Source organism: Nicotiana tabacum, chromosome 22 (genome assembly GCF_000715075.1).
Source record: "Nicotiana tabacum cultivar K326 chromosome 22, ASM71507v2, whole genome shotgun sequence".
Classification (NCBI taxonomy): domain Eukaryota; kingdom Viridiplantae; phylum Streptophyta; class Magnoliopsida; order Solanales; family Solanaceae; genus Nicotiana; species Nicotiana tabacum.
In genome coordinates, this window is record NC_134101.1 from 206516018 (window position 1) to 206541377 (window position 25360).

Sequence of the window (25360 nt, forward strand, 5' to 3'; positions counted from 1 at the left end):
ATCAGATAATCAATCCAAATATAACAGTTGAGCGACCGTGCTAGAACCACGGAATTCGGGAATGCCTAACACCTTCTCCCGGGTTAACAGAATTCCTTATCCGGATTTCTGGTGCGCAGACTGTAATATGGAGTCATTCTTTTCCTCGATTCGGGATTAAAATTGGTGACTTGGGACACCCTAAAATCTCCCAAGTGGCGACTCTGAAATAAATAAACAAATCCCATTTCGATTGTCCTTTAATTGGAAAAAACTCCTTCACCCTCGCGGGGGCGGAAAAAGGAGGTGTGACAAACCACATTAACGACGCAGAATAGGTAAGAGTATTGCAGATGGCCTCCTTCAGTTGTTCAAAGCTAGCATTGGCTGAGACGCTCATTCCATCCAACCTGTCATAAATCTCCCTGAAAGCCCTGAAAGCCCTGACAGCGTTCTCCCTTACTCTGAGAACGACAACTCTTATCTTGGACACATCAGACCCTATTTCTTTGGAGATGGAATGAATATCACCAACAGTTGACTAAGTAGCTGTGAGGAGATTTTTTATTTCAGAGAGTTGAATGTCAATGGCACGAAGCTTCTCACCAAGATCAGGATCACCAAGACTGGGATAAGAGGCAGAAGGTTTAGGTTTGGGATCTATTGGAGCATGTTCTCAGTATGGAATCCAGGTCTTGTGGATCAATGAAGAATCGTAGATCCTCCCGACCATAAAAAAGGAGTTGATAGAGGGAGGAAATCTGCTCTCGAGTCGCAAAACATAATTCCGTTTACATCGCATTCGTGCTTCTTAACCCAGGAGCCCTTCACACTCACATATCTCATACTTGCAAAGGCTCTAGAATTATAATATTTTGAAATGGTGATAAAAGGATAAGCGGACAGGGAAATTTGGTGGGCTTCCAGGAAGGAACCAGTGCAGGGAAGCAGAGTAGTTGCTACAATGTGAGCCAGGACTCGAGTTTCGAAATTAACATCACTGGGCCTAACTAGTTGGGAAGGGATTAGAGGAACACTCAGCAATACACCGTTTAGCTTGATCAAAGGAAATTTCAAAATCATCGGGCCATGTATTTTTGAAAAGTATGGGAAAACTAGAACATTTACACTGAAAGAGGGAATCAAACATGGCACAATCAAGAACAATGCGCTTACCTAACACTAAGGATTCCAACTTATCAGGTTTACTAGAGCGAACATTAGCATAAAATATCTTTACCAGGGGTTCATAGACCTTAGGCGGAGGAATAGAGAGGAACTTAAACCACCCTTGATGAACAAAAAGATTTTTTACCTTACAATTTAGGGCTTCCATGTCGTCAAGGTCGACTACCCCTCTATGAGCAATGGGCTTGTCTTTCAAGGCAATGAAGATATCACTGTTTGGAGAATCCCAAAAATTCAGGTCAAATTCTAGAGAGCCAGAAAAATCTATCTTGGATTTCTTTGGAGTAGAGGAAACAGGGGGGGTCTTCCATAGGTCGTTTTCCTAGGGCTTTTTCTCCTAAGATTTGAGAATGATCAGACAAATCGCCCTGTGAAGAAGCGAAACCCTCAGAATGGTCGGACCCTAGGTCTACTTGTTCTGGGGCATAGAAGGGAGTTTTGCTTTGGAGCGGGTACTTTTTCTGGTAGAAGCGGATGGGTTCTTGGGTAACATTGAAGGATAATGATTTGAGCAGAGCTTTGGAGAAGAGTTTTCTAGATGATAAGAATGAAAGTGATTGAAAGAAGATCTCCGCCTTAAGAAGAGAACCTTCTGACGGTTGAGTATAGAAAAGGAAAAGATGTCAGTTGAATAGACGTGATAATTGGCTTTCCAAATTTGAACGATGAAACTGATGTGAAAGAAAAGGAAAAGAGAGGGAAAACGGAGGCGTAATTAATGCAAGAGTAAAAGATAATTATTAAACCTACAAAAGTAACTGAATTACACATAGGTCCTATAGGTTATTATTCAAGCAAGTACTGCCAAGTAATTTTCTCAAAGCACAATATCTATCCTCTAATAATGGCATAGTAAAAATATCTACTAATTGATCAGTTGTTCCAACAAAAGATATTTCTATGTCTCCCTTAAGAACATGATCTCTAATAAAATGATGCTTGATATCTATATGCTTTGCTCTAGAATAATGCACAGGATTTTTTGAAAGACATATAGCGCTAGAATTATCATGGAAAATTTGAATAGGCTTAAAAGATAGTTCATAGTCACCAAGTTGATGAGATATCCACAATAGTTGAGCACAACATTGTCCAATAGCCATGTATTCAGCTTCAGTCGTGGATAGTGCGACTGATCCTTATTTTTTACTATTCCAAGATTTCAAAGCTTTGCCAAGCAATTGATATGTCCCACTTGTACTTTTTCTGTCTTCCTTATCACCTGCAAGATCAACATCTGAAAAACCTTCTAATTTAAAATTGTTAGAGCGAGGATACCATAATCCATGAGAGATAGTTCCAATAAGATATCGAAGGATTCTTTTTACTGCAGTCATGTGAGACTCCTTAGGAGCTGACTGAAACTTGGCACATTTACAAATGCTGAACATAATATCTGGTCGACTAGCAGTCAAATAAATAAGAGAACTAATTATTCCACGATACTTAATTTCATCAATAGATTTTCCCTGTTCATCTTTGTCGAGACTTGTTGAAGGACTCATTGGTGTGACGATAGCTTTGGCACTACTCATGCCGAATTTTTGGATCAACTTCTTTGTATATTTAGTCTGACATATGAATGTTCCTTCTTCAGATTGTTGAATTTGAAGTCCAAGAAAGAACGTCAGTTCTCCCATCATACTCATTTCGAACTCACTTTGCATAAGATTTGAAAATTTCTTACACATAAGAGGATTAGTACTACCAAATATAATATCATCAACATATATTTGAATAATAAGATTACCTTCTGATGATCTTTTAATAAACAGAGTAGTATCTACTTTACCTCCTGTAAATCCATGATCAATAAGAAAAGAACTTAATCTTTCGTATCATGCTCTTGGAGTTTGCTTCAGCCCGTGCAGTGCTTTAGTTAGCTTATACACATGATATGGAAACTATGAGTCTACAAACCCAGGAGGTTGCTTCACATATGCATCCTCTTCAATGAAACCATTTAAGAAGGAACTTTTAACATCCATCTGAAATAACTTGAATCTTTTAAAAGATGCATATGCCAACAGAATGCGAATAGATTCCAGTCGAGCTACTGGGGCAAAGGTTTCGTCATAGTCGACTCCTTCTTGTTGTGAATATACTTGAGCAAATAATCTGGCTTTGTTTCTTAAAACTTTTCCATCCTCATTGAGCTTATTTCTGAAGACCCACTTTGTCCTTATCATATGAACGTTTTCAGGTTTGGGTATCAGTTTCCATACTTGATTTTTGTCGAATTGATCTAATTCATCCTGCATCGCTTACATCCAACTTGAGTCCTTAAGAGCTTCCTCTATTTCTTTGGCTCAATCTGAGAGATTAGAGATATGTTTGCTTTCTTCTTGAGAGCTCCATTCGTTTGGGCGAGCTTTATGAGTAGTCAACTCCTTCGGTGGTTCTGGTGGATTGTTGCTGGTTTCATTAGTTGACTCTAACATGGCATCAGGTCCATCAGTCGACTTTTGTGTTTTGCTTGTCTCCTAATTTTCTTGAGTTTGATCTTCATCACCTGCAATACTACCTTTCTCGACCGAGGAGTTATTTTCATCAAATATAATATGCACAGATTCTTCCACACACATCGTACGTTTGTTGTATACTCTAAAAGATCTACTATTTAATGAGTAATCCGGAAAAATACCTTCATCACTTCTTGGATCAAATTTTCCAAGATTGTCCTTACCGTTATTGTGAATGAAACACTTACTTCCAAAGGGATGAAAGTAGCTAATATTAGGACATTTACCTTTCCATAGTTCATAGGGGGTTTTCTTCAGAATCGGCCTATGAGACAACATTTAAGAATGTGAAATGCAGTACTTACTCCTTCTACCCAGAAATGGTTTGGTAGAGAATGATCTAGTAGCATCATTCTTGCCATATCTTGTAGTGTTCTATTTTTCCGTTCCACAACACCATTCTGTTTAGGTGATCTTGGTGCAGAGAAATTATGAGTATATCCTTGATCATTACAGAAGTCTTCAAATTCTCTGCTTTCAAATTCTCCTCCATGATCACTTTATATTGTTATAATCAGATACCCTTTTTCTCTTTCAACTTTCTTACAGAAAACCTCAAATTTTTTTAATGTTTCATCCTTATGAGATAAGAAATCACCCAAGTAAAATGCGATTAATCATCAACAATAACAAAAGCATATCTTTTACCTCCTATGCTAGCGGTTCTAGTAGGTCCAAATAAATCCATATGAAGCAATTGCAAGGGTTTAGAAGTGGATACAATATCCTTGTTTTTGAAAGAGTTTCTAGTTTGTTTTCCAATTTGACAAGCATCACATATATGATTTCTAGAGAAATTCAATTTTGGTAAACCAATAACTAAATCATGCTTGGAAATTTTTTCAATCAGATGCATGCTTGCATGACCAAGTTTCCTATGCGACAACCAGGGATCATCAGATATTGAAGTTAAACAGATATGACCGTCAATATTTTCAAAACCATTAAGAATGTAAGCATTTCCATACCTTTTACCTGGAAGGATTGTTTTACCTGTCTCATCTTCAATAGCACAACATGTTTTCTTAAACTTTACCTCATATCCTAAATCACAAAGCTGACTTATGCTCAGAAGGTTGTAGTTAAGCCCATCAACTAGATAAACCTCAGTGATATCACAATTGTTATTGAAGGGGATCATTCTGATACCAATTATTTTTCCTTTTGAATCATCGCCAAACTTAACGCTTTCTCCATCTATTTTTGTAACTTCTTTGAATAGGCTTTTATTATCTGTCATGTGGCTGGAACACGCACTGTCTAAGTACCATTTTCCTTTGCGATTTCTTCGGTGGTGTTCCTGCAAAACATAGTGATCACTTTCTTTTAGGTACTCACTTGCTTGGGTCCTGGTTGGCTAGTGTTACTAGGTTTAGGATCATTTTTGGGTTTCGAAATCCATCCTGAAATATTAGACTTACGAAAAAGACAATAAGAATATTTTTGTCCACTTTTATTGTAGTAGTGACATGTAATTCCTGACCCATTTTTGGGTTTTTAAGTTGTGTTAGTACTAGTCGACTCAATTCTGGTTGGTCCTTTTCCAGTTGACTTGTAGGTCATCTGGTTCGACCTGATAGAACTGTGACTGGTGGATTTGCGCATGCCATGGAGTTGCATTTGCAATTCCTCAAACTCTTCTTGAAGTACTTCTTTTTCGATTTCACATACTTCATGTTTGAGTTTCCAGACGTTTACTTCTTTGTTGAGTCTCTTTAGTTCATCCATCATTTTTTGAGACTCTTTCAAAGTGAGATCAAGAATATCCTGCAATTCATTACATCTTTCATAATTATAAGACCTTACCTTGCTTGTTTCACCTCGAGCCATGAAGCAATTTTCATTGTTATCTTTGCACTCATCGTCTGAAATGTCCTCGTTTGTCCAGCATCCTGAAAGTTTGTTCATATCATTTTTCAGAATTTTTATGAAGCAAAGATTTTCTACTTCTTCGTGTTCTGAACTGTCTTCATCACTCCAGCTTCTAAATGATTTGTTTTTGTTGAAACCTCTAGAGATTTTTCTTTGTAGATCTGGACATTCAGCTTGAATATGTTCAAATTTTCCACACTCATAGCATTTTCCATCATTCTTATCTTGTTCATTGTATTGCCTGGTTTGCCTAGGTGGAATCCTTCCTCTTCTCGTGTTCCTGAATCTTCTCATTAAGCCATCCATGTTTCTTGACATCATAGCAATTTCTTCTTGGAGAGCTTCAAGATCATCATTGATATCATTCTCAGCTATCTCACGTGTGGCCTTGAACGCAACTGTCTTTTTCTTTTCTTCTTGGTTTGTTTTCTTGAGATACGTTTTTTTGAAGGCTATGAGTTCTCCACGAAGTTCATCACAAGATAGTTTATTCAGATCTTGTGATTCAAGTGTGACTACTTTAGTTTGCCAAGTGGTTGGTAAACTTCTAAGAATCTTTCTAACTTGATCACCGCTTGAGTATGGTTTGCCGAAAGCCTTTAAGTCGCTAATGATTTTACTAAATCTGGCAAACATTTCCTCAATGGATTCTCCTTCTTTCATTTGGAAGAGTTCATAATCATGAACCAACATATTGATATGTGTTTCCTTCACTTTACTGGTTCCCTCGTATGTAACTTCAAGCTTATCCCACATTTCTTTGACTTCATCAAAGCTAGAGATTTTCTCATATTCTTCACCACTTATAGCATTGTAGAACAAATTTCCTGCTTTATTGTTGACTTGCACAACTGCCATTTGCTCATATGTATATGAATCTATATTTTCAAGATCAGCAAGAGGTTGAGCAGCAGCTGGTAGAGGATAATTTCCCTTTTTGATGACTTTTCACACTTTAACATCATATGCTTTAGCATATATTTCCATACATACTTTCTAGTGGGAGAAATGCTATCCATTGAAGTATGGTGGCCTTACTTGGGAGGTACCTTCTTGAAAAAGTGCTCCTATGATTGCTTGATTAGCCATGATCTTTTTCACAAGTTGTTAAGCAAAAATAAAAGTATGAGCCTTGCTCTCATACCAATTGAAAGTACAAGAGGGGGGAGGGGGGTGAATTATTTATTTTTAAACTTAATAGCTAACAGTTGACTAGTTTTACGATTAGTAAACTGGATGTAAGAACTTGATACTAGAAAAGACAGAAATTAAAATGCAAAATTTAAATGCAGGAATTAAAGACACCAGAGTTTTTATACTGGTTCGGATTCAATGTGAATCCTAGTCCAGTCCCCTTGGGTTGCAAGGGAGTTCTTTTTCGTGAATGAGTTTCTTCAAGAGTACAGAGAATGGTGTGATCTACACTGATCGCTTAGAGCCTACTTCACTCATTTCTTTTTGATACAATGTCTCACCAGTGTTGTTCTTTCTTTCTTCTCTAACTTGTTACACAGCAGATCTAGTAGAGCTACAATATTTGTTTGTACTAGAATAAAGAGAGGGTATTTGGTTCGATCAAAGTATATTTGTCTAAGGCTTGATGCTGAGCATAGATACTTTGGTGAAGGTCGTTTGCTGAAGAGATTTGATCCTTGGAAAGAGATTGATTCTTTCCAAGAATAAGGTTATTTTCCGTTGCTCTTCCTTGATGAGAGGGAATTGATAGCTTTCCTTCTACAGATCTTGATGACACGGGTTTACTCCTTGATTGTTGGTCCTTTCGAAAATAGCAGCTTGATTAATCATCTTACAAGATCTTCGATGCTTCTTTTCCGCTTCAATCTTCTGGATTGAATGCGCTAGACTTGATTTATTCCTTAAGTTTAGGCTTGATTGATTCCTTCCATCGTAGTTGTCCATTGATTTCATGACCTTTGTTCGCCTCGGATTACTTTCCTTAGGTTTCCTGATTTATTGCTTCCATCTTGTAGTAACTCCTTGATTCCTTGATCTTCTCTAATTGATTCCTTCAATCTTTGAATTGCTATCCATGATTTCCTGCACAAATATATCATTTGCATCATTAAAACCAGATCTAATAGTACTTCTATAGTTTACAACCAGATTTATCAAAAGCAAGTTGGAGTATGCTTATATATTTCTTAGTACAGGTACAATAAATAGATGCAAAGAATGGCCTAGACATATTACTATTAATTATTAGAGACAGATAGATCGATATAATAACAATAATCACTTGTGCAATTCTCAACAAGAAGGTCAAATAGTACTAAAACTCCGGCTAAAACTCTCCGAGAAAACCGACCAATTGCAGTCGGTAATAGGCAATAAGCGACCAAAATGCGACCAAATATGCGTGATCGGTAAATCAATGGATGGTAGAGCATACTGACCAAAATCGGTTGGAAATTACCGACCAACATCAGTCGCTTAGTGTAAACGACCATCTGACAAATTAATTGGCCCACCAACCAATATTGGTCGGTATATTATTATAATTTAAGTTTATATACCGGCCAAATTGGTCAGTAAAGTAAATTAAATAAAATTTAATTTCAACGACTTTGATCGATAATGTAAAATAAATTAATTAAATTTAATTGTACGTACGGACTAACATAAAAGAATAGAAAATTCTTATTGATTTAAATTAATAAAAATTTAAATTAACCGACCAAAGTTGGTTGGTAAACTTGATTTTATGGATTTTCTCAGCCAATTTACCACCGATATTGGTCGTTATTGTTGAATTTCTGGTAATTTATGTGAGTTTACTGACCAACATTGGTTGGTATTTTATAATTTTTTTTTAATATTTACCAACCGAAGTTGGTCGATTTTCTGGGCATAAATTTGGCAAAAAATGCCTGTTTTGGTAGCTACACCACCTGCCAAAAAGAAAAATATATACAACATAACCAATTACCCCCAATTCACCACCCATGCACCTTATACAAGCATATCTAACCAAATAACCCAATTCAAACCAATCAAACCTTTAAACAAATACTAAATAATTAAAACAAGTTCAAAATTGTTCATACGAATTCAAAACAATTTTTAAGTAATTAACAATTCAATTAAACTAGTTCAAAGTATATCAATCTACTATTCAAGGGGTATTTTCTACTGCATCTCCACTATCTAGTAAACTTTCATCTAGAAGACGGTAAGAATGGTCATGTGGAGGACGGGCAGAACAATCACGTGAAGGACGGACTGAACGGATCACATGGAGGTCGGGCCTTTGGCGATGACTCAAGAGACCAAGGAAATGGAAAAGCTCCAGTAGAAAGGAGAGTTCAGATTTGAGCTTGCATACCAAGAAATTGTGCATCTCTAAGCCTTTCTTTTTCCTTGGCCACTTCAAGCTCAGATGCAAGCCTTGTCAACTTCTTTTCCACAGACAAGAGGGTCTCCCTATTAAGTGCCTCGCCCTGTGAGGAGGTCCTTATTCGTTGCATTCCACACCTGTAGAGATGGAATATTTTCTCAGGAAGCCCGTATACCTTCCCCTTTTTTAGACCGCCAACAACCTTCAACCACATTATTTTCTGCATCCTTATCCGAAGGTTGGGTTGGCTCGCCCGATTCACCAGTTAGCTGACTACGAATGAACTCTTCCACAGTATTTTGATAGCAACCCTAAATTATTTTAAATTAAATTAGTATATAAAAAATCTTGTAAAAATAAATTGTAACTCTTAAGAAAATTTGAAAACTTACATATGTAGTCTCTGCCTGGTCCTTGACCCACTTATCTGCATCCACATCATTCTTCTTCTTTAAAATATGTATCTCCCTGAATAACTCATCTTGCTGCAGTGGATGCCCATACTTTTTCTGAAAATAAATTAATTTGGTTAATAAATAGAATTAATATACTTAGAAAAGTAAAAACATAATAATTTAAGGAGTTACCAATCTTTTTATTATTGTCCCGACGCTGATAGCACTCCAGTGTGCAAGGAGCCTCCATTCTTTGATGAGCTTTCTTTCTTTCCTTGTTCATTCTTGTTTAAGAACTCCTCGGTCTGTCATTGCCTTAACAAATCATCCCATAAATATTCTAGACACCAACCATATATCTTGTTCTTCTTTCTACCATCCGAGAAATAATCGACCAATCTCTTGCGGGTTTTATGCAAAAAATTCTAGCCACTACATCACTATAGCGGTCTTCCCATACACACTTAATCTGAGTATCAAAAGTTAAATATCAGATGGAAACATGATAAATATAAATTCTTAAACTTCTTAGAAGAATATTTATACCTTAAAATGATTGAAAATTTGCTCCTTCATCGAGTATGGAAAATCACTCCAAATTGCATAGGGGCTACCATCAGGTTTGAAAATGGCATTGGTGATTATCTTTGTAGTCTGTTTGCTTGGTTTGAACCTTAAATTTAACAATAAAAATACTAGTTAGAACATTATAAAATAATAAACGAAAAAATAACAAATAACTCTTACTCATTCCCCTCAAGGACTATGATGATCCTGCCATAATGATCATAATGCACTACCACTAGATCATCATCCTCAGCATATGTATCAGAGGCATGTGTAGACGATATAGAGGGGGGGATCAGAGTTATGGTCTGAAATTGAAGGAGTAGATGATAAAAATGGCTGCGATCCCTATGACTGCGATATAGATGGTTGCGATCTATATGGCTGCGATACAGATGGCTGTGACCCATGTGGCTATGATATAGATGGCTTTGATCCACAGGGCTACAATACAGATGGTTGTGATCCATGGGGATGCGATGCAGATGGTTGCGATCCAAGTGTATGTGAGGCAACTGGATTATATGACAGACGTATAGTCCTATGGCCCTGTGATAGAAGACCCAGTGTCTGGATGAAAGTATAAGCCCGCTTCTGCTATGGTAGCTTAGTAAGCCATGTGGTGGAGGAAAAGACATATGCATCGAATGCTTCATCTAGGAAACGACTGAAAATGAGGGAGTAGTATTATCTACAGAATCTATCCTCCTCCTTCCAAGCCTTTTCTCGACCCCGAGAAATATCTGGATCATTGTTATCTTGACCCTTGACTGTCATCTGCATAATATAATATATATTTAGAATGACAAAATAAGAAACTAGCTATAACACAAAAGTGCTTTAAAATCTAACTTGTTAATCCTCGTCGACGTATTGTTCCTTATCCGAGAATTCTTCATCCTCACTTATTTCAATTTCCTCAACTGATTCTTCATCCTCATTTTTATAGTTGTTACTTCATTTATATCAAATTCTTCTAATATGCATCCAAGATGCTCTAAATCATTTTTTAACTGATCATCCACTATTTGGTGAACACTTTAGATATTATTTTGATATGAAACATCTAACACATTCTCGATTTCAACCCTACTCACAGGCTTAGTTTTGATTTCCACCCACCAATCAGACTTACTCCTCCGTATTGGATAAGGGGAATAGCATAATACACTTGCCTAACGTTATGTGAAATTATGAAAGGATCATAGCGATCATACTCCCTTGTATGATTAACCTCGATTATGTTTTATTGCTGGTGTACTTTTGTACCTCTTATTGGATTTGGGTCAAACCACTTATATCTACCCTAAAAGTTTAATTTATACCCTAAATATTCAATGAATAACCTAAAAAATTCAATTCATACCCTAAACAATCCAGTTAACCTCACAAAACATAAACCGTTAACACTTCAATTCATACCCTAAAGTTTCAATTCACTAGAACTAAATCCTAAAAACTCAATTCAATTCAAAGTAAAACATTCTAAGTTACACTCTAACTAAAGTATTCAATTCAATACAAACTTAAACATTCAATTTTCACCCTAGGTAATTCAATTCAATTCAAAGTTAACAAGATCGAAACCCTAAAATATCAATTCAATTCAAAGTTAAACAATCAATTTAAATAATAATTAACTAATTCATTGTGATGACTCGATAAGTTATTTTGAGTACTAGCCTTTATTTTCATATCTCGAGACATCGATTAGCTTTGGTTAATGTTTCTTGGTTTCCGTGTATCGTCCGTGTCACTATTAAAAAAAATTTATGTAAAATTTTGAAGAAAATGGAAATTTTGACTAAAAATGAGGCTGGAGTTGAATACGGTCAACATTTTGTGTAAACGACCCCGGATCGGTATTTTGACGATTCTAGTAGGTCCGTATTGTTATTTTAGACTTGGGTGTATGCCCAGAATTCAATTCATAGTTCCTTAGATTGATTTGACTTGTTTCGTCGGAAGTTAGTAATTTGAATATTTGGAAATTTTCTAGAATTGACCGTAGGTTGAATTTATAATTAACAGATTCAGATTTTTATTTTGAGACTTGGTATAGGTCCGCTTTCCTATTTGAAACTTGTCTGCAAAATTTGGTGCAAACTGGAATTGGTTTGATAGGATTCAGATGCTTAGTTGTGGTTCTAGATGTTCTTAAGTTTTCCTTTGAAATTTCCTTCGTTTTGATGTTCAATTTGTAGTTTTAGATGTTATTTTGGTGTTTTGATCATGCGATCAAGTTCGTATGATGTTATTACACTTGTGTGCATGTTTAGTTTGGAGCCCAAGGGGCTCTGATGAGTTTGTATAGTTTAAGGACTGTTGGCGTGTTTCAGTTCCGGTGCTGGTTGTAGTTCTTACAATTGCGAAGACCTGTTCGCAAATGCGAACTCCGCTTTTGCGATTTTGATCTCGTTATTGCAACGGGGGACTAGGCAGGGTAGTCTTTGCATTTACGAAGAATCGTTTGCAATTGCGGAAATCCCATGATTCGCATTTGCATTTGCGATGGCTTGGTCACATTTGCAACTAAGCCCTAGGCCTAGACAGGTTTGCAAATGCGAACCTTTGCTCGCATTTGCGGTTGGACAGGTTATTGCATTTGCTATAGTCGCAATAACGACTATAGCAGTTGGGGACACAGTTCGTATTTGCGACATGTTTCTTGCATTTGCGATGTTCGCAATTGCGACATCTGCAGCTGGGTAAAAGAGGATAAAAATGGGGCTTAGTTTATTTTACACCATATCTTAACCCCAAACACTCTAGAGGCGATTTTTCAAGAATTTCTTCTTCCAAAAATTATTGCTAAGCAAGTCTAATCCACTTTCTTTCAATTTCCCATTTCTTTTCAAGAGATTTCAACATCAAATTTAGGATTTCCATGGTAGAAATTAGGGAGTTGGGTAGAAATTGAGAATTTTTTAAAATTAAGATTTAGACCTCAAATTGAGGTTGGATTTCAAAACAAATCAGATAACTGGGCTCGAGGGTGAATAGATAATCGAGTATTGAAATAATATGAAGGAATAAAGACGGATTACGATATGAACGGATGATGATATGGGGGGGATCAGATTGCGCGTCGCAACAGATTTTATATGTTTTTATTATTTGTGATTATTGAATTATCCTCGATATTGTGATATGAGACTTGAGACTTTGCTATTCTGGGGCTCTCTGGTAGTTGACCTTTGGGTCCGTTTATATGAGTTTAATTCATTATTTCTATTTTTATTATTATTATTTCGTACTAGTTATTTGTAAATGACTTGCCTTAGCCTCGTCACTACTTTATCGAGGTTAGGCTCGGCACTTACAGAGTACATGGGGTCGGTTATACTCATGCTACACTTCTTCACTTCTTTTATAGATGCCGGTGTTGGTCCAAGCGAACGTAGCAAGACTGCTCGATTTAGTTACTTTAGGATACTTGAGGTATAGCTGCACGATGTCCACATCCCTGAAGTCCCCTTTCCATTCTGTATTTATTATTTATTTAGTTTCAAATAGTTGTATTTTGTTCTGATTCTATCTGTAGTACTCTTTATGCTCATGTATTCGTTACTCCAAATTATGGGATATGATTAGACTTCATCATTTAGTATTTTATTTGTCCATTTAAAATGATTAAAATTTAATATTATTAATGTTTTGATCTTAAATTGTTAAATTGGTTAAGTAATTTAGCTAACATTGGCTTGCCTACCAAATGAAATATTAGGCGCCATTGCGCTCTCGAGGGTGGGATTTCGGATCATGACAAGTTGGTGTCAGAGCCGTAGGTTGCCTAGGTCTTACGAGTCTTAAGCAAGCTTAGTAGATTCTGGAGGATCGGTACAGAGATGTCTGTACTTATCTTTTAGAGGCTATAAAGCTTCAGGAAAATTTCACTTCTTTCTTTTTCTATCGTGCGACATTATTCCATTACTAAAATTTTAACCATTCTATTCTTGTTCTCTCACAGATGGTGAGGACACGCACAACATCTGCAAAACGGGCAGGGGCCAGATCCTCTTATTGTAGCCACTACCAGGGGTAAGGGCCGAGTCCGAGGTAGGGGCCAAGGTAGAGGCAGATCTCATCCTAGAGCACGTGCAGCGACACCCCTTGCTGAGCCTTAGATCGATCATGAGGAGGAGATCCTAGTTCAGACCGCGCCAATCGGACCCGCTCAGGTCCCGGAGGGATTCATTGCTACTCCCATACTTCATGGCACTCTAGTCCACTTAGTTGGACTCATGAAAAGTGTGGCTCAGGGTGGAGTATTTCCTATGGCACCAACTGTCTCTCAGGCTGGGGGAGAAGCACAAACTCCAGCCACTCACACTCTAGAGCAGATGACTCCCATATATCAGACATTGGTAGATCTAGCAGTTAGGGTAGTTCAACCGTTATTTCTATACAACCCGTGGAGAGGCCTCTGATGTCTTCTGAAGGATTGATGAGGTTGGATAAGTTTACCAATCTTTTTCCTACTCACTTTGGTGGTACACCTTTTGAGGACCCACAAGACTATTTGGACCATTACCGCGAGGTGTTGTGCAACATGGGTATTGTGGAGTCCAATGGAGTCGACTTTGTAGTGTTCCAGATGACCGATTCTACCAAGAGGTGGTGGCAAGGTTTTGATTAGAGAACACCAGCCTATTCACCTCCACTTACTTGGGATCAGATTTCGCAGCTATTTCTGGAGAAGTTCATTCTTTCACTTTGAGAGAGGAGTACCGCATGCAGTTCGAGCACCTCCAGTAGGGTGGTAGACCTACTGTTACACAGTATTAGACAAGATTTGTGGATCTAGCTCGTCATGCAACTATTTTGATTCCCACAGATAAAGAGAGGGTGAGGATATTTATTGATGGTCTTACTTTCGGTATTAGGATACAGATGGCCAAGGAGACGGGGAATGATATTTCTTTCCATAGGGCCATAGAGATTGCTAGACAGATCGAGATGATTCGTAGTCAGGGTTGAGAGATGATGTTTGAGAGGAGGCCTCGTTATTTTGGTGGTTTCAGCGGTGCCTCATCTGGAGGTAAGGTTCTTTTGGTAGAGGCCATCCTCCCAGGCCAATTCAGTCAGCTCTTATGGTAGCCAACAGTGTTTTGGGCAGTCGTGGTTCTTATGGGTCTCGTCCTGCACAGCCAGCATTCAGTACACCTTCAACTCCTATTAGTAAACCACCACTACAGAGTTAGTACAGTGGTTATCCGGTTCGTCAGGGTCATAAATAAGCTTCAACAACCACAACAGCCGAGAGAGTGCTTTGATTGTGGAGGTACGTGTCATATTAGGAGGTATTGTCCTAGATTGATAGCATACCTCAGCAGGGTTCTCGTGCCATTTTGCTGGCATCGATTGCTCCACCACCTGCAGAACCAGCAAGAGGGGGGGTCAGAAAGCTAGAGGTGGAGGTCAGACCATTAGAGGTTGAGGACAACCAGCTAGAGGCCATCCGAGAGGTAGAGGTCAGAGTGGTAGGGCCCAGCCCTGCTGTTATGCATTCCAGCTAGACTTAAGACAGAGTCATTTGACACCGTCATAACAGGTATTGTTCCGATTTTCCATAGGGATGCCTCAATTTTTTTAGATACATGATCTACTTATTCATATGTGTCATCCTACTTTGCTTCATATTTGATTATGCCTCGTGATTCTTTGAGTGCTCCTATCTTTGTGTCCACGCATGTAGGAGATTCTATTGTAGTAGATCGTATTTATCGCTCGTGTGTGGTTTATATCTAGAGCTTTGAGACTAGGGTAGACCTTCTACTTCTTGATATGGTGGACTTTGTTGTTATCTTGGGTATGGACTTGTTATCACCTTATCACGCCATTCTAAACTGTCATGCCAAGACGATGACCTTATCTATGCCCGGGTTGCCACGATTAGAGTGGAGGGGTACTCCTAGCCATTTTACTAGCAGGGTTATTTCTTATGTGAAGGCTCGGCGTATGGTCAAACAGGGATGTCTAGAATATTTGGCCTATATCCATGATCCTATGTGGAGGTTCTGTCCATGGATTCAGTACTAGTTGTGCGCGAGTTTCCAAAGGTGTTTCCTGCAGATTTGCGGGGATGCCACCTGATGTGAGGCTATAATTCATGGTTTAGTACATTATGTGCCTTGCATTTTACATGTTTTAATGATAAATTACACTTTATTTGCGTGTAATGGAGTCTATTTTATGTGTAGGTGAATTGGAAATGAAAGTAGAGCAAAAATGATACTTAAACATTGAAAGTGTGCTCAAGAACAGTGAAAAGGAGAGGCTAGGCAAAGGCTAGCTCAACCAGGCTTTAGCCTGGCAAGGCCAGCCAAAGGCCAGGCTGAAGCTGGCGACGCCAGGCCTGGGGCCAGGTCCAGTCCGAGTTTTGAAGACTTAATTTGTCTCCTGGTTTTACTAGGACTTGGCCTACACATTTAGGTCTTTTCCTACACATATAAATAGACCTAAAGATGTCACTTTTTATAGATTTTAGACAGACGGACAGGGAGACCGACATTAGACGGAGATTCGACCCAAGGAGGCAAGAACACACTAGGAGCAAGGCGGAGAATTCTTCTACGAGTTTCTCACTTCCTTCTTCCTATATCCATTATTGGTTATGAATTCTAGTATTATAGTTTTGCATACTATTATGAATAGTTAATTTGTTATCTAGGGTTTTGATGGAACTTATTGGAGGATGATTTTCCTGTTACGTTAATATAGGTTTTCCGCAGTAATTTCTCTAATTGTTCAACTATGTTTATATTGTGGTTGGTTGAAGAGCTCTCAATCGACTGTGCCTATTTATTGTGTATTACTCGGGAGAGAGTACATATTTAGGTAGTTGTTGAACAACATCACTCCTAACGTATATGAGGGATTAATACGAAGGGTTTAAAGGTGAGATTAGGGATAACGAAACCTTGGTACGATCCGAGTGAGCCATACTTAATGCCAGCTAGCGTAATTCGGGAGAATATATCTAGTAAATTATGGTAATTACTCGGGAGAGAGTTACGACAGTCAGATTACTCATGATCGGTAGAGAAGACTTAGGTAAATTTATAGAAGACGTAGCGGAAAGGATTTTGATAGTAGGGGAAATCATAACTCTAGACATCCGTAATCTTCTCTCCAATCCTTATCCTTGTTAATTGATAGTTTTACCGCTTTCTAGTATTTGTTAGTTAATTAGATAAAAATAAACATTACACTCTTTATAATTAGGAAATTATTTGGACTTGTGTTTCTTAGTGATATTGAACAACTATAGATAAGTCTTAGTTCTCTGTTGGATTCGACTCCGGACATGTAAACCGAATTATATTTGCAACGACCGCTTAGTTCTTTCTATAAGGCATAGCTAGGTGTGATCACCACCCGATTGAGATGTCGATATCTCTTTGACTTAGCTCTGGGCACTCAACCTATTTCAATTCCACCATACTATATGGCCCCAACCTAGTTAAAGGAACTGAAGGAGAAGTTGTAGGATTTGCTTTATAAGGGATTCATTAGACCTAGTGTCTCGCACTGGGGTGCACCAGTGTAGTTTATGAAGAAGAAGGATGATTCGATGAGGATGTGTATAGATTATCAACAGTTGAACAAGGTCACTACCAAGAACAGGTATCCATTGCCAATGAATGATGACTTATTTGATCAGCTTTAGGGTGCCAATATGTTTTCAAAGATTCATGTGAGATTTGGCTAACATCAGCTGAAGAGTAGGGCGTAAGATGTCCCTAAGACAAATATTCGAACTCAATATGGTTCTTATGAGTTACTATTGATGTCATTTGGCTTGACAAATGCCCCCAACAATATTTATAGATTTGATTAACCGGGTATTCAAGCCCTATTTGGATTCTTTTGTGATTTTCTTCATTGATGATATTTTGGTCTACTCTTGTAGATGAGAGTAGAATGAGCAGCATCTGCAGATCGTACTTTAGACCCTGAGAGATAGTTAGTTATATGCCAAGTTTTCAAAGTATGAGTTTTGGTTAGACTCAATTGCCTTTTTGGGACATGTTCTATCTTTTGAAGGCATTAAAATGGATCCTAAGAATATTGAGACAGTTCAGAACTGGCCTAGACCTACTTCAGCTACATAGATCAGAGCTTCCTGGGTTTGGCGGGTTATTATTGCCGGGTCGTGGAAAGGTTTTCATTTATCTCAGCCCCATTGACTAGATTGACCCAAAAGGGTATCCCATTCAAGTGGTCTGGTGAGTGTGAGGAGAGCTTTCAGAAGCTCAAGACTGCATTGACTACAGCCCTAGTATTGGTGTTGCCTAGGGGTTCGAGGTCTTACACTGTGTATTATGATGCATCGCTTATTGGGCTTGGTGCGGTGTTGATGAAAGACGCTAGGGCAATTTCCTACGCGTCTCGGCAGTTGAAGGTTCATGATAAGAATTACTCGGTGCACGACTTAGAATCGGCAGGTATTGTTCATACATTGACGATTTGGAAGAATTACCTATATGGCATGTTATGTGAGGTATTCACGGATCATCAGAGTCATAACATTGTTTAAACAAAAGGATCTAAACTTGAGGCAACATAGGTGGTTAGATCTAAAGGATCAACTTCGGGCTCGTACCCCTGAACCCGATAAAATTTAAAAAATCCAAACACTCATTTAATTATGAGTCCAACCATACTAAATTCATCCAATTCCGACCACAAATTGACCCTCAAATCATCGAACTTTACTCTCCAACAACATAGTCTAAAATCCCCAATTTCTACCTTAAACATACATAAACTAAGTGTAATAATCAATGTGTACTCAATATTTATCAATAAAAGTGATGAATCTTCACTTAACACTTCAATTATAGCAAAATCCCTCACAAAAATCGCCCTTATCCAAGTCCTAAAACTCTTCAAATGATAAAAATCACGAAACCCTCCTAAATGTATCACTGCTAGACATTTCGCACTTACGCTCCCATTTCCACTTCTGCGGTCAAAATTGTGCATCTGCGCTTCCCTTTAAACTCCACTCCACTGCATCTCCGGTTAAACACCCGCACCTATGAAACTTCTCCGTATTTGCAGCTCATGCTCACCAGTCGCCTTCCACTTTTGCGGACCTTCCATTGCACATGTGGACGCGCTTCGTCCGCTTCTACGGACTCCTATGCCCATCTCATCCTCCGCACCTGCGATCCATTGTACGCACCTGTGGAATTTTCCCTAAGCCTTCCCACTTTGCTTTTGCGATCCCATAGCCTCACCTGCGGCTCTGCATTTGCGGCCAAGCCCACCGTAGATGCGATTACACTAGAAATCTCAGCCTTCAGCCTTCCTCCCAAGTCCAAAACTAATCTGAATTCAATCTAAATCTCACTCGAGGCCTCGAGACTCCATCCAAATAAACCATCAAGTCCCAAAATACCATACGAACTTAGGAAAAACCTCAAATTACATCAAACAACATCAAAATTACAAATTGCAACCCAATTCAAGCCTAACAAAAATAATAAACTTTCAACTTCTAAAACCAATGCCGAACTATGCCAAATCAACTCTGAATGACCTCAAATTTTGCACACTAGTCCTAAATGACACAATGGACCTATTCCAACTCCCGAAACAAAAATACAAATCCGGTATCAACAAAGTCAACTCTTGGTCAAACCTCTCAACCTTCCAAACCTTAAGCTTTCTAACTTTCGCTAAAAAGCCTCAAACCAACCTACGGACCTCCAAATAAATATCTGGACTACGCACGTGCATGGCTTACTATGCACGTAAACTTGATCAGTTGATGAATTGGTAAAACCAATATTATTCTATTTTAAATATGTTTAGTTGATTGTTATATTAAATCATTTACTTATATATGATTATCATAATGCTAATAGCTTATTTCGTCTATTAAATTTGTGATACATTTATACATGTCACAGAAGTTTAGTATAAAGCTAATAATGCATGATATAGATTAATCGATATAGGTCGAGACGTTTCATTTTATATATTCATCCATGCATCTAAGTAAATTTTAATTTCTAAGTTATAAGTCGATGAATTAATTTAATAATTATTCAAATATATATTTGATGATGATCAATTGTATATACTAATTAGATTATTTCTTCTTCACAAGCCTATTTCCCCCTCCCCCTCCCCCGCCCCAAAAAAAACGGACCCTGTAGTGCTAGTGCTTCGCGTTCTTTCTATTCCATCTCATTCCATTTTAGGATAGGCAGCTAGATATATGCACACACATATACTTCGTTATACGACTTTAACTATATGTAGCTTATTATAGTATATGTTAGTGCATTCATTATTTGCAAAATAAAGTGGTACATGAATTATATTTATATTACTTATATAGTAAATTTTAATGTGATTTAAAAGTTTGATCATGTTTGACCTATGAACTGATTGACATTTGTCTGTTAGTTTCTAGAAAATTACAGTTACCGACCGAAGTTGGTCGGCAAAATATCCTCCTGTACAAACTGACTGACTTTGATTGGCAACTTGAACTATAAATTTTATGAAAACATTTATATAATAATATAATATTAAAATTTAAAAACATAGGGCCAGATAACTGATCGATATTGGTTGGTAATCAAAAAAGTAGTTTGATTATGCAAGTATGACTACTACGGTAAAATATTTGACCAATTTATCGATCAATTTCGGTCGGTAATATTTTTTTGGGTAATTGCACCAATAACCGACCATATTTTGTGAATCAATATGGAGACGTCTATACTTATCTACGAGAGGCTATGAGACAACTAGAAAACTTTCCTTCTTTATTTCCTTGTCACGCTTCCTATGTTTTGTCTTGTAGCACTACTAAACTACAGTTATTTACTAACTCAGATTACCGAGGATATCCCTCGTTAACAAGGCTTTATCAAGGGAATACCTTCGATAAGTGGTACGTAGGTAAATCGCACCTCGGTAAAAATGGCAGACAAACTCCCTCGGTAATTACCAATGGACCCCATCGTACATCCATCAATTAGCTTTCTGACATAATTTGTTCAAATAATTCTATTTTACTGACGGATATCCATCGGTTTATTATAAAATAATATAATATTAATAAAATCCATACCTATGGATTTCTCCCAATATATTAAAAATAATAATTTAATATTACCGATGGACACCATTGGTATATTTAGAATTATTATTTAGTTAAAAAATTTAAATATGAATGAATCCATATTCTGATAGAGATCCGTCTGTATGTTCAATAAATTCGAAAATTATTTTTAATATATCGACAAACTCCCTTGGTAAATAGAACCAAATATTCTGGATTGACAAACAAATAATTTTTTCGATGGAGTCTGTTGGTAAGTCTCTCGATAATGCTGGTATATTTTTGACAAGCTGTGCTTATTTATAGCTGTACCACCTGCCAGCCAGAATATTCAATAGAAACAGGAATGCAAACCACAATAAGACACAAATTAACAACAATAAAACTTCATAAACTATCTAAACATCCAAATTATCCCATCAAACGTTAAAATTATCCAACCAAACTTCATAATCATCCAATCAAAACTAAACAAAAAAGCAATCAAACTTCAAAATGTAATATTCAAAAGTCAACATCCAATTAAAATACAACAACAATAACAACCCAATAAAATTCCACCAGTGGGGTCTGCGGAGGGTAGAGTGTACGCAGACCTTACCCCTACCCCAGAGGGAGTAGAGAGGTTATTTTCAGAAGAACCTCGGCTCAGAGACAATATATATGTGACAACAAAATCCAAAAAATAATATTAGCAACGTGATAGACAGCAAATAAATCGAAAAGTAGTAACACAAATATTATGCAAAAGTGTGAAACACAACCTAAATCACTAGCAATGCTAGACAAAACACTATCCTACTCGTCAGTACAAAGAGGAAAATCGCTCGACTGCCCTTTAACCTACAATCCTAATGCTCGACCTCCATAGCTTCCTATCAAGAGCCATGTCCTCAAAATATGGAGTTGTGACATGTCTTGTCTGCTCACCTCGCCCCAATACTTTTTAGCCTGCCCTTTACCTTTTCTCGTACCTGCCAAAGCCAACCGCTCTTACCTCCTAATGGGGGCATCTAGGCTTCTCCTCTGCACATGTCCGAACCATCTAAGTCGCGTTTCCCGCATCTTGTCATCCACTGGGGTCACGCCTACCCTATCCTAAATATCTTCATTCCTAATCTTATCCAGCCTAGTGTGCCCGCACATCCGTCTCAACATTCTTATTTCTGCTACTTTCATTTTCTGAACATGTGAATTCTTGACTGGCCAACACTCAGCCCCATACAACATGGCCGATCTAACCACCGCTCTATAGAACTTACCTTTGAGTTTTGGTGGCACATTCTTATCACACAGGACTCCTGACGCTAACCTCCATTTCATCCACCCCACACTAGTACGGTGCGTAACATCCCCGTCGATCTCCCCATCTCCCTGGATAATTGACTCTAAATACTTAAAACTTTCTCTATTGAGGATGACCTGTGAGTCAAGCCTAACTTCAACATCCGCTTCCCTCGTCACGTCGCTGAACTTACATTCCACATATTCTGTCTTAGTCCTACTTAACTTGAAATCTTTAGACTCCAGGGCCTGCCTCCATAATCTCCCATTAACGTCGTATCGCATTCATCAATCAAAACTATATATCAGCAAACAACATACACCATGGCACCTCTCCTTGGATATGGTGTGTAAGTGCGTCCATCGCCAGGGAAAATAAGAACGGGCTGAGCGCAGATCCTTGGTGTAATGCCATGACCACCGGAAAAGGCCCTGAGTCACCTCCCACAGTCCTAACCCGGGTCATAGCTCCATCATACATATCTTCTATCACCCTAATTTAAACTACCGACACACCTTTTACCTCCAGACACCTCCAAAGGACGCCCCTGGGGACCTTGTTATATACCTTCTCTAGGTCAATAAACACCATTTGCAAATCCCTCTTCCTATCCCTGTATTGTTCCACCAACCTCATGATAAGATGGATAGCTTCCGTAGAAGAATGACCCGGCATGAACCCGAATTGGTTTTCTGATATAGACACCGCCCTCCTTATCCTCCCTTCCACCACCCTCTCCCAAACTTTCATGGTATGAATTAGTAGCTTGATACCCTTATAGTTGTTACAATTCTTGATGTCACCTTTGTTCTTGTACAACGGAACCATAGTACTCCACCGCCACTCATCAGGCATCCTCTTCATCCTAAAGATAACATTAAATAACCCAATCAGCCACTCCAAGCCTGCTCTACCTGCATATCTCCAAACCTCTACTAGAATCTTGTCTAGTCCGGTCGCTTTTCCCCAACTCATCGCACCAACAACCTCCTCAACCTTAATGCGCCTACAATACCTAAAGTCATTGTGACTCTCGGAGTGCCCCAAGTGCCCTAACACGATGTTTCCACCCCCCCCCCTCTTCAATCAGAAGTTTATGAAAGTACGACTGCCAACTTTGCCTAATCTGGACCTCTTCCATCAATACTCGACCGTTCTTGTCTTTGATGCACCTCACTTAATCCAGATCGTGAGCCTTCTTCTCTCTTGCTTTAGCCAACCGAAATAACTTCTTGTCCCCACCTTTTCCCCTAAGTTCTTCATACAGCCGAACGAATACATCGGTCTTAGCCTTTGTGACTGCTAATTTCGCCTCCTTCCTAACATCCTTATATCTTTTTCTGTTCGCTCTCCTCTGATCCTCGTCGGTGCTCTCTACTAACTTAATTTAAGCTGCTTTCTTGGCTTCCACTTTACCTTGGACCACGTCATTCCACCACCAGTCACCTCGGTTCTCGCCAGAGTAACCTTTCAAAACTCCTAACACCTCTCTTGATATCTCCTTTATAAAGTTCATCGTCGCCGTCCACATAGAGCTAGCGTCCCTACCACTCTTCCAGGCACCTATATTCGTCAGCCGCCCCTCCAACTCCTGTGCATTATCCTTAGACAAAGCTCCCCACCTGATCCTCGACTGACCCCGTACAAACCTCTTCTTCCTCTTCATCAAGATACCGACGTCCATTACTAGGAGTCTATGTTGAGTGGTGAGGTTCTCACTCGAGATCACCTTGCAATCCTCGCACAACCCCCTATTATACCTCCTGAGGAGGGGATAGTCAATCTCAGTCATAGCCACCATAATCCTGAAAGTAACCAAATGTTCCTCCCTCTTCGAAAACATAGAGTTCCCAATCACCAACTCAAAAGCTCTAGCGAAATCCAACAGTGTGGTACCACCCCCATTCCTATCACCAAAGTCGAAGCCACCATGCACCTCACTATATCCACCAACAGACAACCCAATATTACCATTGAAATCCCCTCATATGAATAGCTTCTCCATAGGTGGAATACCCCGCACCACCTCATCCAGCACCTCCCAGAATTGCTTTTTAACCTCCTCACCCAAGCCCGTTTGCATCGCGTAAGTGCTAATCACATTCAGAGTGATACCTCCAACTACTACCTTAATCGCCATCAACCTGTCATTCACCCACCTAACCTCTACCACCAACTCTCTAAGCTCCTTATCTACCAAAATGCCCACTCTGTTCTTGCCCTTCACGACTCTAGAGAACCACAATTTATACTTGTCTACATTTCTCGCCTTTGATCCTACCCACCTAGTCTACTGCACACACGCTATATTGATCCTCCTCTTCTAGAGAATCTTCGCCAGCTCTATAGACTTACCTATCAACATCTCTATATTCCACGATCCAATTCTCAACCTACAGCGACCTTGTTCTTTTACCTTTTTTGGTCCCCGTCCCATCCCCTGACCCTCGCCCTACCCCGCTCTCCAGCACCCGACCCCTTCTCTTCTTCGGATTCTCCCTCATCTTCTCCATCTTTGACATAGTTTCCATCTCTTTGATAGGATGATTAAGTTGTTCACTTGACCCTTGAGGGACTCGATGTCATGATTAAGTGCGCTCCTAATCTTCTTTTCCTGTATTCTTTTCTCTCATTCCTCCGCATAGTACCTAAAACGTTATTGAAGTGTTTGCCACATCAAGCTCCTCATTTTTCATGGTGGTGGATGTTCCAATACCTTGAATCCACAAAAGAAAAATGGGGAAGATACGCAAATTTCACATGTAAAATGAAGTTAAAAGAAAAAGTGATTTTTGACACTAGAAAATACACTTGTGAAAGTTACCTTCTTATATATTATTTCACCAAGACTGGATCTATGAGAGAATTGTATAATTGTTGAAATAGATTTAGTTGGTTTCCTATTTGCTAATTGTTTGTTAATTACAAGTTAAATGGATTTTAAACCGTTCAATTCAATCAGAAGAGTTATACTAAATCAGTTAAAAACCAATTCTGTAAGACATGTACTTTAAGATTTGAGTCCTAATGGATGAATTAATAGAGATTGTTTGGAAATATCCTGCATGCTACTTCAAAAGAGTGGCATTTCTCATGTATGAAACCAAG

General features: G+C 38.5%; 2 protein-coding genes across 2 annotated transcripts; both read right to left on the reverse strand.

The window, feature by feature from the left end:
• Window positions 1–3071: 3071 nt before the first annotated feature.
• Window positions 3072–3428, reverse strand: LOC142176237 (putative mitochondrial protein AtMg00820). The gene has a single exon (XM_075243361.1). The coding sequence runs from the start codon at window positions 3426–3428 to the stop codon at window positions 3072–3074; it is 357 nt and encodes a 118-aa protein (XP_075099462.1).
• Window positions 3429–23639: 20211 nt separating this feature from the next.
• LOC142176238 (uncharacterized) lies at window positions 23640–24783 on the reverse strand. Its single transcript, XM_075243362.1, has 2 exons — window positions 24650–24783; window positions 23640–24192 (listed from the first exon to the last, which is right to left on the reverse strand). The coding sequence occupies exons 1-2, from the start codon at window positions 24781–24783 to the stop codon at window positions 23640–23642; spliced, it is 687 nt and encodes a 228-aa protein (XP_075099463.1).
• Between the last annotated feature and the right edge of the window lie 577 nt (window positions 24784–25360).

Coding starts and splice junctions, on each gene's coding strand:
- LOC142176237 (XM_075243361.1), bottom strand. CDS start 3,428: ATGCAGGATGAATTAGATCAATTCGACAAAAATCAAGTATGGAAACTG.
- LOC142176238 (XM_075243362.1), bottom strand. CDS start 24,783: ATGGAAACTATGTCAAAGATGGAGAAGATGAGGGAGAATCCGAAGAAG. Junction 24,193..24,649: donor GGTAAAAGAACAAGGTCGCT/GTAGGTTGAGAA, acceptor TGGTGGATATAG/TGAGGTGCATGGTGGCTTCG.